At 41.8% G+C, this 18,587-nt stretch overlaps 1 protein-coding gene and 1 pseudogene across 1 annotated transcript in view; one reads left to right on the forward strand and one right to left on the reverse strand.

Annotated features, from left to right (window-relative positions):
• The first annotated feature begins 2,527 nt into the window (after nucleotides 1–2,527).
• DNAJC3 (DnaJ heat shock protein family (Hsp40) member C3) overlaps nucleotides 2,528–18,587 on the forward strand; it is a 90,638-nt gene continuing 74,578 nt past the window's right edge. Inside the window, exon 1 of the mRNA XM_023252703.2 lies at nucleotides 2,528–2,752. Within this exon, the coding sequence (XP_023108471.1) occupies nucleotides 2,671–2,752 (82 nt within the window). The 5' untranslated portion in view covers nucleotides 2,528–2,670. The remainder of the gene's footprint in view (nucleotides 2,753–18,587) is intronic.
• On the reverse strand, nucleotides 9,039–10,586 carry LOC109498868 (annotated as a pseudogene).

Raw genomic sequence — 18,587 nt, forward strand, 5'->3', positions numbered from 1 at the left:
TATATATATATATATATATATATATATATATACATACATACTTTTTTTTTTGGATACAATTCCCTTATCAAATCTACAATTTGCATTTTTTTTCTTCCATCTTGTATATTGTCTTTTCATTTTCTTGGTGTCCTTTGAAGCACAAGAAATCTAAATTTTTATGAAATCCACTTTAATTATTCCTCTGTGCTTGTGTTTTTGGTGTTGTATCTAAGAACCCTTTACTTAACCCAAGAACATGGAGATTTACTACTATCTTCTTTTATGAGTTTTATAGATTTTATACTTTATGGTCTAAGTAGGGAAGGGGTCCAACTCCATTCTTCTGCACATGGATCATTTGTTGAAGTGACCACCTTTGCCCCATTGAATTGTCTTGGCATCTTTGTTGAAATCACCAGGCCACAAAAGGAAGTTCATCATACCATGTAGACAGCTTTATAATTGATACGTTATTTCCTTTATTGTCCATTTTGACATTATCTGTCCTTTAATTATTGTGTTTATAAGATTAAATGCAATTGTTTCTATGCTTGGAGTTAGATGCAAGGATATAATTTAGATATGAGATAGATATTAATATCTATAAGTATATTAGATTTAAATATTTAGATATCTAGATATTCATATATATAAATCTATAGACATAAAATCTGGAAAAAATAAAGTCCTTATGATTTGTTATCATATTTTCACAAGAAACCTTTATAAAGACATTGACTATTAGAATTCACTTTAGAAAGTTTGTTTTGAAGAGTTTACCCATTGTATGTAAAACATTTTATCACTAATTTCATATAATCAAAAATCAGAAGGCATAGAACTGTGCCAGTTTTTACATTTTTTTATTGAGCTATAATTGACATATAACATTGTATTAGTTGTAGGTGTACAATGATTTGATATGTGCACATATTTTTTTCTTGTGATGAGAACTTTTAACATCTGCTTTCTTAGCAACTTTCACATATACAATACGGTATTGTTACTTTTTCAAATTCAGTATTATTAACTATACTGTCCATGTTGTACATTATATTCACAGGACTTATCTTGTAACTGGATGTTTGAAACTTTTGACCACCTTTGACAACCACCAATTTGTTCTCTGTATCCGAGTTTTTTAGATTCCACATACAAGATCATATAGTATTTATTTTTCTTTGACTTCTTTCACTTAGCATAATGCTCACAAGGTCCACCCATGTTGTTGCAAATGGCAGGATTTCCTTTTTTATGGCTAAATAATACTCATGCAGGCATGCCACATTTTCTTTATCCATTAATTCATCTGTTAATGGTGCTTAGATTGTTTCCATGTCTTGGCTATTGTAAGTAATGGTGCAATGAACATGGGGTGGCCACAGAGCTGTTTAAAAAAATCAGTATTAATTCATTACAACTGTCCAAAGATTCATCTATTTATTATCAATATTACATGAACGTTTTATTTATTTAATACTCAGTTGTATACTTATTGGTAAAGTAAGAAGTTTATTCTTGGCAATAAACACAGAACAGCATTACTGTTGTACTCCACCTAAAACATCACTGATGTACAGCTTGCGAGCTGGATTGTGTTGGGGACGCCAGAGAAAGTGGCTTTGAACAAAACTTAACGCTAAAGCGAGTAACTCGAATCTTATCTTGTTCAGCTTCCTATCTCTCTTGTTGAGTTTCCTTTGATGAGGACATGATGCAAGATCTTTCTAACAGGTCTCCCCCCTCACCCCCCTTATGGTTGACGTTGGCTGCACTCTCCAGACCCCCTTGCTCTCTTAGCAGCTGTGCCTCCCTGGTTGTTTCTTCACAGAATCTTCCAGAATTGTTCTCTTTTCTGGGCACGCTGGTCCGCTGGCCAGTGGTGGGGAGGGGGTTCCCGGGCTTCCAAACCATTCTCGCGGGCCTCGGGTCACTAACGTACTTCTGCCCGGCTGTCCCCGAAATGCTCCGGGCCCCACCAGCTCACCCTCCTCTACCGAGCCCGGGCCTCTGGCCGTTTCTCGAGCACTCTTCAGAGGAGTCTGTACTCGTTCCCAGACGCTCGGCTGGAGGTAGCAGGCTCTGAGAATCGTGCAGTTCGCCGGTCCATTCCGAGACCTCCACTCCAGGCGCTCGGACTTCCTGGCACCTGGCTTGGCCTTCTCATTGTGGGCGCGGCGGCTTCACCTAGCTGGCCAAACAGCACACCGGAAAACCTCCTCCTCGCTAACCTCCGGCTCCAGGATCGACCCTAAAAGGCTTCCGCGGCCTGCGCATGCGGACTCGGCGGCCGCCACACAGCCGCCCCGGCCGCCTCCCTCCCGCCGGCCGCGGCAGTTTGGAGCTCCCTGACAGCTCCACGACCAGCGGACGCAGCCTCGTCTTGTGCCTCCACGTTGTCCTATCAGAGACGGGGCGGGGCGGCGGCCCCCGCAGCCTATCAGCGCGAACCACGATCCCGGCGAGCCCGGTAGGCGCGGGGCCAGGAAGAAGGCGATTGGGCGGCGGCGGCGCTCGGGGCGTAGCGTCGCCCGGACCCCGCCCACCGCTGCCTTCCTCTGCTGGGCGCCAGCTGCGGCTTAGGCCTGAGCGAGAGCCGACGGCGGGCGGGCGCAGCTGCACCCTGAGCGCCGGCGGGGCTGGTGGGCCCCGCACCCTCTCTCCTCCTTACTGCCCGCGCCCTTGGACATGGTGGCCCCCGGCTCTGTGACCAGCCGGCTGGGCTCGGTGTTCCCCTTCCTGTTGGTCCTGGTGGACCTGCAGTACGAAGGTGAGTCCTTCCCTGCTCTGGCCGGGGAAGCGGGCGCCCGGGCCAAGCCCCCTGGCGCTACCCCGTCTGCGTCCCGGCGCGAGTCTTCCGGCGGCCGGGGCCGCGGGGCGGGCATCGGGGACTCCGCGCGGACCGGCTGGGCCTGAGCCCGCCCCGGGGCGGGGGCCGGCGCTGGGTTCCGGGTTTGTCCGGGGACGGGGTGGTGGGACTGGCGGGCCGCCGGGCGGGGACGGCGGGTTTGGAGGGAGGAGCGGGACCGGAGGGGGTCGAGGGGGTCTAGGGGAGCGGGGCACCCGGCAGCGACTTCGGGAGTGTCCTGGGACGCGGAGTCTGGAGCAGCCGTCGGGCCCCGGCCTCGCTTGGGACCCTCGCTTGGCTCCTGGAGACACTTGGTCAGTGGTGCTGGGAGGAGGCAGTAAAGGTGGCCAAAGGGGAGGCTTCTTTCGTTTTGGAGTTCCGGGGGGAGGGAGCAGTGTGTCCGGCCGCGTGAAGCGGTGGGGGGGACAGTGTTGACCGTAAAAAGTTGAGTAACCATCGCACTCCTGTACTCTGCGGTGGATAGAAGTTGTTTGGTTGTTGCCGGTGCTGGAATTCAAGGTCCCGGAGGGCAAGGCACAAAGTTTGTGGTTTTACTATGCTCAGGATGGTGTCCTTCTACTTAGGGCTGGTTTTCCTTTTTCCGAGTTCTCTTGGGGGGGGGGGGGGAAGGCCCCCTTAAAGGTGCAAACGCTTAAATTTCGCTTGGGTCCTACAGATTGGAGTGTTGGTTACTCTAACAATAGCAAAAGTAGAGGGCTGTCCCATCCTAGAGGTCAGCAAGTGGAGTAAGAATTAAAGTTGAAGGTGCCAGTTGAACTAATGCTTCCAGCCTGGTGACTGTGACAAATAATTGGGCATAATGACCTATTACAGTCACTGATCTACTTTCATTCCTATGCAAAGGGCTAGTAGTCAAGGGGTCACACATTTCAGTATGAGACTTAATGTTAGATTTAGAGGAAGTGAGGAGCTGAAGTTGGGACTTGTTTATGGTAAAATCCCCTCAAAATTCTCAACTTCATTGATGTTGTTCTCCTGGTGAGCATATTCTTTTCTGAACCCCAAATCCGAACATATAGTGTGACAACACTGGGACAAAGAATTTGACATTCGTATTGCGCCAGTCTAGGAAGTTGAGATTTGAATGCCTGGACCACTTTTAATATGGGTCATGTACCTATTCCAGTTCTCTTGCATTTTCTAATGCTAACCCTCCCCCGCCCCAGTGTCACATTTATGTCCAGTTACTACTGGTGGTTTATTTTGACCACTTAAGAGAAAGTTGCCTATGTTCCATTTAATGCTTTTTTTTTTTTTTTTTTTTTTTTTTAATGAAAGTGCACACTTCTATGTGATTTTCTTTTCCTGCTAGCTTTTGGACTACCTTTTTGGAATTGCTGTTCTGTATATTGTTCTGTAAGACTCTTATTTTTTTTTTTTTAAGTTTATTTATTTATTTTGAGAGAGAGAGAGGAGGGGCAGAGAGAGAGGGGGAGAGAAAGAATCCCTAGCAGGCTCCACACTGTCAGTGCGGGCCTGACGTGGACTGAAACTCCTGAACTGTGAGATCTGAGTCACCCAGGTGCCCCTGGTTCTGTAGAACTCTTAATATTTCATTTCCCTCCTACAGTATTTTCCAGAAGGAAAACTTTGTTAGGGAGTTTTTCTGTATAGGAGGCATTGGTGACAGTTCTCAGAGGAAAGCCAGAGTGCTGTTTTTCAGGAGCATTGTCTGTATGAGGGTAACAGGGACTTGGTACAGGTGGCAGGGAAGAAAGGGAAAAGACGTGAAATTTATTAAAGGTCTGTGTGCCAGGCACCTTTCTATGAGTGATCTCTTACGGAGGTATTTGATACTATTCCTCCTTTACAGATGCATTTAATTAAGTGTAGCTATAAGGTCACAGAGCTGTTAAATCTAAGAGCCATAAGTTAAGCTCAGTTTTTCGACTCTGAAGTTCATCTTGTGTGCAGGCTGGAGGCAGAAGTTAAGTGGCTGACAGCATCATGTGGGCCCAAACATTTGTAACTGGTGGCAGCTGGGAAAAATCAGCATTTTGTTTGTTTTTTTTTTGGCCACTGGCAGTAATGAACAGAAAGTTGATTTCCTGGCATGTTTAAAAGTGGTCCCCAAACTTGAGTGTGCATCAGAAGCTGCCTGGAGGGCTTTTAAAAACCGAGTGCTGGGTTCCCCTACCAGTGTTTCTGATTCAGTAGGTCTGGGTGGGACCTGAAATTTTGCATTTCTAAAAAGAAATCACTGGTGAGAATCACTGGTCTAACAAGACATATAGAGGAGTAGATTAGGTGTCTGCCATGTACCAGACACTAAATTTGGTGACGAGGATATAAAGATAAGAAAGAACCTCTTAGCTGAATTGGCAAACTGTTAGCTCCTGTTTTCCAAAATAAGTTGTGTTTGGTTTCAGTAACCTCAGAGTCCTTCAGGGGGATTTAAGTCTGAGGTTTGGAGGGAGAGGAACTGAAGGAGAAGGGTGTGAGAAGAGTGAGTGTGAAGCAGCGAGAGCTGCATGTGACAGAGAGGGTCACCAGTAATTGGCTTAGTTGGCCTAGTTTCTTCCGTACTTAAGAATACTCGTCTTTGGTTTTTTCTAGGCTTTTCTGTTAATTGTAATCCAAAGAAAGAAACTATGTAGCAGTCTTATGAATTGAAAGATTGCATCTCTTAGCACCCCCTTTTAAAAAGGCCCTTGAAAGAAGGAAGTCTAAAGCACTAGGTTAGGAGTAGAATTTTTGGAACAGAAAGAAAACTTTAGTAGTGTCTAGTATTCTCATGTTACAGATAACGTAGCTATTTTAATTCTTTGCTAATGGTTTGTTCTGTTTCAATGGGAGCACAGCCTGGGAACCAAACTTTCTTTTAACTCTTTTTCTTACTAACATGCTACTGGGACTCAATTTTTCTTTATTTCTCTGAACTGACCTGACTAAACTGTTTATTTGGCCATAGGAAAAGAATAGTTGGAAAGTTTTAAGTATAAGTGATATTGATAACTTCTATATTCGCCTAACCTACTGAAAGTATGTTTTGTCTTCTCTAGGATTTTCTGACGTTATTTAAATTCGGAAAGAAAAAATAAAGCAGGGAAAATGAGTGACTTTAAGTAATATATATACATTAAGTATTTATTTATTTTTATTTTTTTTAATGTTTATTTTTGAGAGAGAGAGAGAGCGTGCGCGTGCAAGAGCGTGAGCAGGGGAGGGGCAGAAAGAGGCAGACACAATCCAAAGCAGGCCCCAGGCTGTCAGCACAGAGCCTGATGCTGGGCTCCAACTCATGAGCTTCGAGATCATGATCTGAGGTGAAGTTGGACGCTTAACTGACTGAGCCACCCAGGCGCCCCTATACCAAGTATTTTAGCAGGTGGTCAGATAGCTTCTAGAATTATTTTAATGCAATATGCTGTAGTTAGTAGTGTAAAAGTTCCAATTTACTTGACTAGTTGTTTGCTGAACAAGAGCCTGAAATGCAGTTTTGATTCTGTGGGACAGGTTGTTCTCTGATGGGATTCTTTGTAGTAATTATTAGGCTTTATTTTCTCATATGAAGTGAATTAATTGTGGTTAAGTTGAATTTCTAGTGTCATGGTTTTCCTTTGATTAATGTCCAGCAGTTTATCTTTGTTCATATGGAAGTATCATGGGAACCCAGTCACCTGCTTTTTAGAACTAAGACATTTCAATTATAGATTTATTTTTCTTCCAAGATCTTTAGAAAGCTGTTTTTAAAAAATTTTGTTTATTTTTTGTTTTGTTTTGTAAATCTGATGAGTTTGTGTCATTTGGAGTTCTGGATATGGGAAAGACTCATTTAATCAGTCAGCAGAGGCTTACACTGTAGTGCTTTCTGAAGAGATACACATAGTGTGGAACTCACAGTTTTTGTCATCGAGCTTACCGACCACTTGGGGGTATAAGACATGCTTTGTAAAGCATATATATTCTTTTCCCTTCTTTCTCAGTTTAGATTTAGTGGTCCACCTTGTAGTTGCTCTGTTGAAAACAGCCTTTAATTTCCTTGCTTCTGTATTATTTTGTCTTACTCACTTGGCAAAATTTGACACCTCTTCAGTCCAACTTGGCAGACTTGTTTGTTGTACCTCAGAGTTGAACATGGCTGGAGAAAAATGGAGATAACCTTGCTGACTGGTTTCATTTTAAGCACATAATCTCAATTTCAAATGCATATGCAATACTGCCAACATTCCTACAATTGCCTTGTGTGTCTGTTCTTGAAAATCTGCATTTCAAACCTTTTCTTTCCTTAAATCTCCAATGTAACCCTCCTTTCCTCCCTTCCTTTACCTTATTCTCTTAGAACGAGTCGTTGTTTGAGAAAATGAAGGCCATCACAGGGTAGTTTCCTTTTCTTTCTTCCACTAAAGGCACTCACTAGCGTACGTGTATCTGTACCCAGTTTGCTACTTTTCTTATGTTAAAATGGATAAAGCTTCTCTATTCCTGGCAAAATCCAATTCGTATACTTATGTCCTGGATTCCATTTTCTCTCATCTTCTGAAAGTATTGCTCCTATAGTTATCGTTTTTCTCCTGCGTCATCACTTTGTTCCTCTCTGTGGGATCCTTGACATCAGCACTCCCAAGATGCTGTGGTGTTTCCATCCTAAACTGTTCTTTGATGTAGTGTGTCCCTTCAGCTACTGAACTGTATCTTTGCTTCTCTGGACAGCAGGACTTTGAAGACTTGTTGATAGTCTCTATTTCCTCCTCTTCTGTTCTCTCTTCAACACGTTACTCCGCTGATAACTGCAAAGCCTTACATATCAGACTCTTATTTACTTACACCTATTTCGTCCTAATCTTCCCCTCATCGTTAGGCTCCCACCACACAACTTCTTTTACTTCCAAATGCCAACCTCATTTCTGACTGAGAGTCTTGATTCTTGCTGTTCCCACGGTTTGGAAAGCTTCATATGAGGTCTTCAAATGAACGTTCGTATTTCAGAGAGGCCTGACATACTCTGTTAAAAAGCATGCTCTCCTTCAGTTAATAGTCTGTTTACTTTTTTGAATTTTCTTCATAAACTTTCACATTGTCTGAATTACCTCGTTTACTTGTCTTGCCTGTTATCTCAAGAATATAAGCTTTGTGGAAAGAGCTCTTATCTCTGTACCTAAAACATGTTGAGATGAAGTAGATTAAATATTTTTTAAATTGGTGAGTGAAGTTGGCTGAGATTTTGTTTGTTCGTTTGTTTTTAGTTCTGTTTTGTTTTTGCAAGGACTCTTCATACTTATTTTCTACATTCCTTGAGCAGGGGATCACATCACAACATTTATACCTTCACAGTTAATTGAAGCAAAGACAGACAATGTCCACTGAAATTGAGCAAACCTGGTTACAATAGATTTTATTTTCCAAGTTCATCTAAGGAAGATTTCGGTGCAGACATTTAGTTCAGATGTATTACACAACTACTCAGCCTTTTTTCCTTTCATTTTGGCTGAACCGCTTTTTAGGTCATAATGACTTTAGGGTTTCCAGCTCAGTGTATTTTTATTGAAACTCTTTTGTCATTGGTCCTTAGTTGACTATGGAATTGCTAAGATAATGCACTTCTTGCTCTTTCTGTGGCCAGTTTCCACTTTTTCTGTGTTTCTGCCATGAGACTTCTTTCAGACTCTGCCCCCCTCTTGCTTGCATCTTGGATTCAGATCAGATCTTTTATAGACAGTATTTTGTCCTTTTTTTTTTTTTTTTTTGGCCTCATGTGCCTTTGTAGAATGACCTTTGGGTTTTCCTCATCCCTAACATTTTTTTTCTTCCCTTTTAAAGATTTTATTTTTAAGTAATCTCTACACTCAATATGGGGCTTGAACCTGCAACTCCAAGATCAAGAGTTCCGTGCCGTACTTACTGAGCCAGCCAGAGGTCCCTCTCATCTCTCACATTCTAAGTGCTCCAACCTGAATAGCTTACCCTGGGCTTGCTTCTGGCCCTGTCACCTGGCCTTAGCTTGAACCTTAGTATCTTTGACCCTAGTTGTTGCCTTTTTTGTTCTTGTTCTTCAGTCTTGGTTGTGATTCTCACCACATCATAGTCTTTTTTTTTTTTTAATTTTTTTTAAACGTTTATTTATTTTTGAGACAGAGACAGAGCATGAATGGGGGAGGGGCAGAGAGAGAGGGTGACACAGAATCCGAAGCAGGCTCCAGGTTCTGAGCCATCAGCCCAGAGCCCGACGCGGGGCTCGAACCCATGGACTGCGAGATCGTGACCTGAGCTGAAGTCGGACGCTTAACCGTCTGAACCACCCAGGTGCCCCACCACATCATATTCTAAACCCCTCAACTTTACATTTCTTAAAATTCTTTAATTTTGCTCTTCAAAATATGATGGATTTCAGTACTAACTTCATTGAAGGACTTAACTACTCTACCTTTTTTCTTATGCTTCCTGTATATTTTGCTGACCTATGGTTATGCTCATCTAAGGAGGAACCTATTGTTTCATGCTGATTAGGCAATGGCATGATGTTTGGTTGCCTAATCAGAAAACAGGAGATAGCTTGTTACCACTGCCACTGGATGTGGCAAAGGAATAAAAAGTATCCATGGCTGAAAATAGGGTTGAGATACTACAAAAACAGCCATGATTTATAAATAATTTTTTCTTTTTACATATTAGTGTCTTTATGAATCTTTGGTAGCATCAGTTTGATTTGGTACTTGTTATCACATATTACATATTACACTAAGTATTTTGTTGTATGCTGCTGCCAGTGTATGTAAAATATACATATTCTTGTGAAATAGAAATTTATGAAAATGCAGAGAGATGTTAAGGATTGACAAAAGTAGAATTTTAGTATGGCATATGTTTAGGGATAAGCTTTTCTACAGGCTTCAAATGTAGTGCTCCTTTGAATATTCACTGGTTCATGAAAAGTGGGTTAGAAAACCATCCACAGATTCATTTTTCTACCAAAAGGAACAGACCTTCTGGGGTCTGAAGGGATTCCTACTTGAAGTTACTCTAGTTAGCAGGGGATTGTGTTGAACCTTGTACAGACAGAATTGTTTCAAATCTGCAGCCACTTGAGAAAACTTCACAAGCTTGCACTCCTGCTTCCAAGGGAGCTGTTGAACCCCTTGCTTCATAGCCACAACCAGTGGAGGAACCAGACATTGGATTTTATTATTATGATGAGTTGTGATACATTTAAGAAGGAAGATAGTTACATCAGTCAGTGAATATTGAGTGTCCATTGTGGGCAAGGTACTGGATTAGGTGATATAAAGAAGAAAAGATGGTTTCTTTTCTCAAACTTGCTTTTTACCTGGGTTGGGTTCTCAGGGGTTGTGAGAGACCAGCAAACTGTGAAGGTCAGTAATTGAGACAGTGGTATTGCAACTTAAACTCATGTACTTTTGAGTGTGGAGATGTCATAGGAGCACAGAAGGGGCTTTCTCCCACCCACCCTCTCACTGCAGTAGTTAGGGGAGGTCTCACAAAGGAGCCAGCATGTGAGGACGGAATCCTGTTGGGGTAGAAATATCCCAGGGGGCAAGTGGGAAAGTCCTTTTCATGGAACAGCAAGTGCAAAGGGATGTGGCATGAGAACACAGTCTCTTCAGGGAAGTACAACCAGTTCATGCTGATACAGGAGTGTAAAGTAAGAGGTGGAGGAGTGGTCATGATGAGACTGGACACACATCATGGGATCTGATCACGAAGGGTCTTGTTTGCCTTCAGAGCTGAAGGGGTTTATTTTTATTTTTGTTTTTTAAAAGTTTTTCTTTTCTTTTCTTTTTTTAATTAAGTAAGCTTCATGGCCAGTGTGGAGCTCAACATGGGGCTTGAACTCATGACGCTGGGATCAAGAGTCAGCTGCTTAACTGACTGAGCCACCCAGACACCCCAGATCTGAAAGGGTTTAGATTGAACTTAGCCAGCGATGTGAAAATACCGCATCCTTTTTATTAGGAGTGCATTTTTGAGGGATCACTTTGGCAGCAGCATGGGGGGCTGGATTTGGAAGAAGGTGAGAGAAGATCCCAGTTAGAAGGCACACCACCTCTTGCAGGGAGAAAGGCGCCTATGCAACAACCCTTATGCTGTGGCAGGGTCTGTTAGGGAGACGTGTCTAAGGTGCACTGAAGGCATAATCATTCTTTCTGGATGATTGGAGAGGGCCACAGAAAATTCTTGTAGAGGAGGTGGTATTTACTTATCACATTAAATAGAAATTATATGGGACAAAATTGTAACATAATAAAGGTCTGAGTTTCGTTTAGAAGGGACAGAGAAATGCTGGATACCTCTTGTAATCCTAGAAGGTGAGAGAAATTTAGTTTGAAGAGTAACTTAACTTTTGGGGTGAGAGTAAGGCATAACTTTTTTGGAGGGTATATACCAAATTAAATTTATCTGAGGGAGCAGTACAAATGAAATAACTTAAGTGGAAGTGTTGGTATAGTTTACAGAAAAGTTAAAGGTAACCTCAGCATGCATGCTTATCTTTGGTGACCAGGGAAGTCAACCTCATGACTATGTGAAGCCAGCCTAAGGCTTAGCTGTCATTGTTACTTGTCTCCCAGGATGTGCTTATCAAAGAGATACTCTGCCATACCAATTCTGGGGCCCCCATTTTTTGATGGATTTCACCTGCTCATTCAGGTAATAAATGTCAGTGAAGTCACATAAGTAGCGGTCATTTTTGTCAGTGACCAGTTTGTGCAGTATTGTGCATTCAGTAGTGACAGATTTATGCGTTTTTCCAAGGTAACACTTGCACACTCCATTGCCTTCAGCCAGCTCTCTCACTTACCATGGTTTAGTTTCTTGATATCCTGAAAGATTTGAGATTTGGTCACCTGGTTGGTTCTGCAGCTTCCTCAGTATCTTAGCATGTTTCCTCTCTTGAGATTGGAGAAGAAAATATCTGACAAAGTTCTTCAAAGCCACACCATTGAGGTCAAAGTAGTAAGGCATGGAGGCAGAAGTAGGTAGAAGTAGGAGTCAGAGAGCTCCAGGTTGATCTGGCAGTTGATGGTGGTCCCTGGTTCCTGGTTGTAGTTCTGAAACACCTGCGAGGGTAGCCAAGGAGGGTTCTTCTAAGGGCACTGTGGGGAGGTGGTGGAGAGTCAGTTGGGTGTTGAGCTCTGGTTCCTTCCAACCACTGTGAAAGCAGGAAACCACAATGACTCAGTGAGGAATGTCTGACCCAAAATGACTTGATGGAATAGTTCAAAGAACTTGGCAGATGCATTCCTTGCTTCTCACTAGACCTAGGTTCAAATCAGCCTTGGAGGTTGGAAACCATTGTGCTAAAATGTCATATTAAATGATGGGTCGAGTGAATGAAGCATACAGGGCTTAGTAACTGCGGGACACCTAGCCTAGATTAGATAGGGAAAAGGATCATGGCCTATGCTGAAAAGAAAGTTGGGCTTTGGAATCGAATCTTGTTTTGACAGATACTGTGAGTCTTCTAGCAGCATGGGTAACTTCTTTAAACCTCAGTTTTCTGAGCTGTAAGAGTATGAAACATGTTTATTTTCTAGGGTTGTTGTGAAAATTAAGTGAAATTATGACACTGAAAGTATCCAGCCCATAGTAGGTTCTTAATTCCTTTTGTGTTACATCTTTCCTGTTAAACATTTTCATAGTTGGATAAGGAAAACATTTTCACTAATAGTTTATCTCATGCCCAAATTTCTTCCCTCCTCGGGCAGTCTGGAATCTTGTATTGAGTACATTGATCTGATCCTCCCTTTGAGAAAATGTATCAGGAAAATGTTTTAAATGAAACCTTCATACTATTTTGAAGACTACCCCCTTCATACCCCCTGCATTTTGAGAATACACAGAATCCCATCGACATGCCCCTGTAATTACTTGAGCCTCCTGTAATGGGCTGGATTGTTCCAGAGTTCACACACAGTGCTTTCACCATTCTTATTTGATTCTTAGTCATTCTCTACTTTAATTTACCATGGCTTCTGTACACACATTTCTCCCTTCATGAGCGATGCACAAATTTTTGTATTTTACACTAGGCACTATAAATGTTTATGGATGGATAGCTTATATTAGAAATTATCTTTTAAAAAATGAAAATGAGCTATCTTTAACTGTTTTAATATTCCACCCCTAATCCCTTAAAGAGATTTAATATAAAATTTTATTGTGGAAAATTGCACACATTTACAAAAGTGGGGAATGGTATATGAACCCCTAGGTACCCATCTCCTAGCTTTAACAGTTACCAACTCATGATTGATCTTATTGCATCTATACCCATGGATTATTTTTAAACCTATCATACATGCTCTCATTTCATTCATAAATATTTTAGAATCTGTAAAAGATAAGGATTGTTTTAAATTTTAGGATCTATATCACCTATATTCTCTGCAGTATCTGATTATAATGCTGTCCCTTTGAACTACACTTAAACAAGTGAGGCAGGGTGTTGTTGTTGTTGTTGTTTTTGGGGGTGGGAGGAATGAAACCATTTTATTGAAGTGCTTGGGGGAAAGGTCCAGGGGTAGGAAGACAATGAGATCTAACATCCTCTGTCCTGTTGGAATCTCCCCAGCTGCACAGTCCTCTGAGAAAGGAGGCAGGGTTATTTTGCTTTTCTTTCCTGACTTAATTGGCTGCTTCATTGTAAAATATTATATGTATATAGTGTTTGCAAATATTCTTTACAAGAGTTTTCAGTTGCAAGTGATTATTCAATCAGGAACATCTTTCTCAGTTTATTAAGTTTGTACTGTATTAGTACATGAGTACATTTTTACTGGAAAAAGTTAATCTAGGAATATATGTTATATATATATTTTAAGCATAAATCAAATCAGAGTGTATATACTATAATGCAGCTTGCTACCCACCACACTTCTTCACATTCTTGTCTGCCTCTAATCTCTTTTCCACACTGCAGCCAGCAGGGGTCTTTTTAAAATGTAAATCAGGTAGTGAGTTCCTTAGTAAGACCCTTCTAATGATGTGTCTTTGTACTTAGAATAAAATGTAAGTTTCATACCTTGGCCTGAAAGGCCCATTGTGATTTATCTTGCCTGCATCCTCTATCCTTTTTTTTTTTTTTTTAATTTTATTATTTTTAAATATTTATTTTGAGAGAGAGAGAGAGCACACATGTGCTTGCGCATGAGCAGGAGAGGGTCAGAGAGAGAGGGAGAGAGAAAATCCCAAACAGGCTCCACCCTGCCAGCGCAGAGCCCTACATGGGGCTCTATCTCAGGAACCGTGAGATCATAACCTGAGCTGAATGGGCTCTATCTCAGGAACAATGAGATCATGACCTGAGCTGAAATCAAGAGTCCGAAGTTTGACTGAGCCACTCAGGCACCTGTCCTCTATCCTTCCTAACATGCTGGAGCCTCCTTTTGATTCCTCGAAGGTGAGCTTGGTCCTATCTAAGCCGTTTCCACTTGTTTTGTACTCCTTGTCTGGACATATTTTGGCATTCTGGAGGCACTTGTCATTCAGGATCCTCCCTATCCCCATACCCTTTTGTGTTTTAACTCAAACATTATCTTCTTAGGGAAGACTTATTTGACCCCTTTGTATTAAGTACTCCTCCTTTCCTCTGGCAGTTTGTTATGGCACTTAGAAATGATTTTATCTTTTTCTCCACTGCTACAGCAATAAATGAATAAATAGTTGCTCTGTTCTGTGTGTTATGAATGCTGCATCCTTTTGAATTTGTAAGAATGGCCATTATATTCATTTTTAGAATTTTTTTATTTGTTCCACTAATTATTTCCCCTAAATTCTCTTACTTGGTATTAGTTTCTTAAAGATTGATTTTATGATTATCTTTGTAAATTTCGGAATTGCTCATTGCCAGTGTGAGAGCAGTTTGTGGGAGAAGGCCAATTGTCTGGAGGCTGGGAAATCCAAGGGTCCCTTCCTTTTCCTTGTATTGGAGTTTGGAGCACAAAGGACTGCATCTACCTCCATGGCACACATTCCCCGGAATGGTGTTTGTATGTGATTTTGCCCACTAACCCTATTCTGTCCTTTCTACATTTTCCCCCTAAGATTTCTGTTTCTCTGATGGCCTTCTTCTTTAAATAAAAATTCCCCCCTCACCCCCAGCAAGGTTATGCATTTATTCTTTAAATAGCTTCTGTAAATTTGAGTATGTTGGGAGGTAGGCTCATGTGCTAGTCCCTGTGGTCCACTTACTTCAAAACATTTTTGATGTAAGAGATTTTTTTTTTAATGTTTTATTTTATATTTGAGAGAGAAAGAAAGAGAGAGAGCACGAGCAGGGGAGGGGCAGAGAGACAGAGACAGAATCTGAAGCAGGTTCCAGGCTCTGAGCTGTCAGCAGAGAGCCCAATGCGGGGCTTGAACTCATGAACCATGAGATCATGACCTGAGCCAAAGTCGGATGCTTAACCGACTGAGCCATCCAGGGGCCCCAGTGTAAGAGATTTTTATAAGCCAGTTTTCTCCTTATTGAAAGGATTTAAATTTTTTAAAAACTTGATTTGGGAAAATCTTAAAAATATACCAAAGTAGAGGGAATAGTATTGTGAGCCAGCTTCAGAATTTATCAACATATGGCCAGTCTTATTTCACTTATACTTTCATTTTCCTTTCAAGATTATTTTGAAGTCAGTGCTGTTCTTCATATTATATATTCTGTAAATACTTCAATATGTGGCAGAGATGCCAGTGTAATGTTCAAAAACAGCCTTTCTCCAGAGTCACTGATGGGAACCCTGCCCGCTAGGGCATTCTCATAAATGACTAAAGCCTGAGGGATTCTCCTCATTGCCTCTTTGAGGAAGACCACCCTGTTCATCTCTCTTATGGCCACAGTTTAACACATAGTGTATATTCAGTAACATTTGTTTAATGAAATACCTTGGTTTCCGTAGTCTTCATTATGAAAAGCAGGTTATTTTTGGATATGGTATGGAATTAGGTGGAACTACAGGTGACCCTCACTGTCAGAACGTAACTGGTTTCTGAATCGTTACTGCATAGTGAATTTACAGAGCAAGAGCCTATATTCTCATTTTTAAAGGGAAAAATAGGGGTGCCTGGTGATGAGGTTTTGGGATGATAGTGGGGTTTGTGGGGTCTGGAGCCGACAGCCAAGAAAGAATTCTTGAAGACATCTTTGGTGCAAAAGTCATTTTATTAAAGCACGGGGACAGGACCCATGGGCAGGAAGAGCTGCTCTGGGACCCTGTGGAGAGACTACTTATAGAGTTGGGATTTGGTGGGAGGTAATGTCAAGAGGAAGTTTCCAAAGAGATTTTCATCTGCTAAAGAAGACTCACAGGATACTGGAGGCCTAGCTATTGTCAAGCTAAGGTGGTTTTTCCTCTAGCAAAGCATTAGCATTAAGACCGTAGGGAGTTCCTGGAGAAACTCTAGCCTCAGGTAGTTGTTAATGGGTTGCAGGTTATAAGGAAATTTAATTTTATCTGCTGTTTCCTTCTGCCTTTGTTTCCCACATCACCTGGGGGGCTCAGTCAGTTAGGCATCCAACTCTTGATTTTGCCTCGGGTCACGATCTCATGGTTCATGGGATCTTACAGTGCTTGAGGCCTTGGAGCCTGCTTGGAATGCTCCCTCCCTCTCTCTCTGCCCTTCCCCCTGCTCATTCTCTCTCTCTCTCTCTCTCTCTCTCTCTCTCTCTCTCTCTTTCTCAAAATAAAGAAATAAACATTAAAAAAAAAAATAAAAGGAAAAATAATGCTTTCCCAGCCCATTGAAAACTCCCAACTAATTTCTCTACATGTTACTCACACACTCTTAAATAGGGTAGACGTCTTCACATTGTTGCCCCAAACAAACAGGGTTCACAGGATCCTAAGTTTTTGAGGCCATCAAGTTAAGGTTTTCTCCTTCCCTCCCTCCCCTTCCTTCCCTCCCCTTCCTTCCCTCCCCTTCCTTGTCTTCCTTGTGTGGAGGGGTCCATCAGGCAGCCAAGGTAATAAGACACTGCACAGAAACTAGGAACGCTGGAAGCTGAAAAAGCTACTTTGTTTAGTAGGGAAAATAGCAAGATAGAGTGCATTTCTTTCAGCTCTTTGCTATGTTAGATGAAATAAAGAATTCAGTTGCTTTTGATGGCTGAAGTGGCAGGCTCACATAGTTGCCCACATTGTTGTGGATATCCTGGACCCTGCACTCCTGGTCTTTCTTCACCTGCCCTCCACATCCAGCCAGTCACTGCAAGTCATGTGTAGTTGTCTTTCTCTCTTCTATTCCTCTGAGCAATCTACTCTTCTTTTTTTTTCATGGCTTCTCCTCCACACTCCTACTCCACACTCGATCGCCTCGCTGTCAAGTTACCTGGGTTGTTGTAACAGGATACCTTATAATTTCCCTCTTCCGTGCTGGCTATTTATGAGACTCACCTAGCACTTAAAGTGACCCACTCCAGAATAATTAAATCATGATGGAGAGGAGAGAGAGCTGAAACGCAGGACTTTAATTTCTCTGAAAGCCTCATTAATTCTCTTCCGTCTGGGCATTTAAATGTGATGTTCTTTGTGTTTGGAGTGTTGGTTTTTTTTTTTTTTCCCTCTTAAGGCTTTTTCATGTAGGCGGTATTGTCCCCATTTTTCCTTTGGGTTTCGGGTGATACTTCAGTAAAACCCCCCTCAGTGCCGTCCAGTAGAACTTTCTATGATGATGGGAAGTGTTCAATATTATGTGCACTGTTTCCTGGACTAGCCGGTAGCTTTCCAGCACTTAAACTGTGACTAATGACTGAGAAATTGAAATTGTTTTCATTTTTAAAAAAAATTATTTTTGAGAGAAAGAGCAGGGGAGAGGAGGAGAGGGAGGGAGGGAGGGAGGGAGGGAGGGAGAGAGAGAGAGAGAGGAGAGAAATGAATGAATCTTAAGAATCTTAAGCAGCCTCCATGCTCAGCACAGAGCCTGACACAGGACTCCATCCCATGACCCTGGGATCATGACCTTAGTTGAAATTAAGAGTTGGACAATCAACCCACCAAGCCACCCAGGCACCCCAAATTTTAAATTTTATTTAACTATAGGTGTTAGGTGCCCTTACTTGTGTCCTTACAGCACCCTGCGTGTATTCCCCCACTACAACACTATATTGTATATTTTCCGAAAATTGTATTATTAAAACATTTCATAAAGTTGAAAGAATTTTGTAATGTATGCTCCTATATCCATCATCTCGATTCTGCCATTAATATAATTATCATACTTGGTTTTAACACATATTTATCTGGGCATTTCTCTACCCATTAATTCTTTTCAAAAAAATATATTTCACGGGGCACCTGGGTAGCTCAGTTGGTTAATCGTCTGACTCTTGATTTTGGCTCAGGTCATGATCTCATGGTTTGTGAGACCGAGCCCTGTATGGGGCTCTGCGCTGACAGTGTGGAGCTTGCTTGGGATTATCTCTCCCTCTCTTTCTGTGTCTTCCCCCACTCAAAATAAATACACAAACATAAATATATATATTTCATAATATCCGTGCAGATTTCCCTAAACACTTTAACATGCATATCATCAACAGCTTTTTTGGGGGTAAAATTTATGTATAATAAAATGTCCATATTTTAAGTGTCTATTTGCTGAGTTTTGATAACTGCACCTCCCTGTGTACCCAAACCTCTATCAAGATTACAACATTATCACCCCAGAAGGTTCTCATCTGCCCTTTCCCAGTCTGTCCTTTCTCCCACCTTCCCAAGTGATGATTGTTCTGAATTTTTTTCGGGCAGTGTCTATTTTAGCATCATTCTAAGTATCTGAATAGTGGAACCTC

The sequence above is a fragment of the Felis catus genome, chromosome A1 (assembly GCF_018350175.1).
Source record: "Felis catus isolate Fca126 chromosome A1, F.catus_Fca126_mat1.0, whole genome shotgun sequence".
Classification (NCBI taxonomy): Eukaryota; Metazoa; Chordata; class Mammalia; order Carnivora; family Felidae; genus Felis; species Felis catus.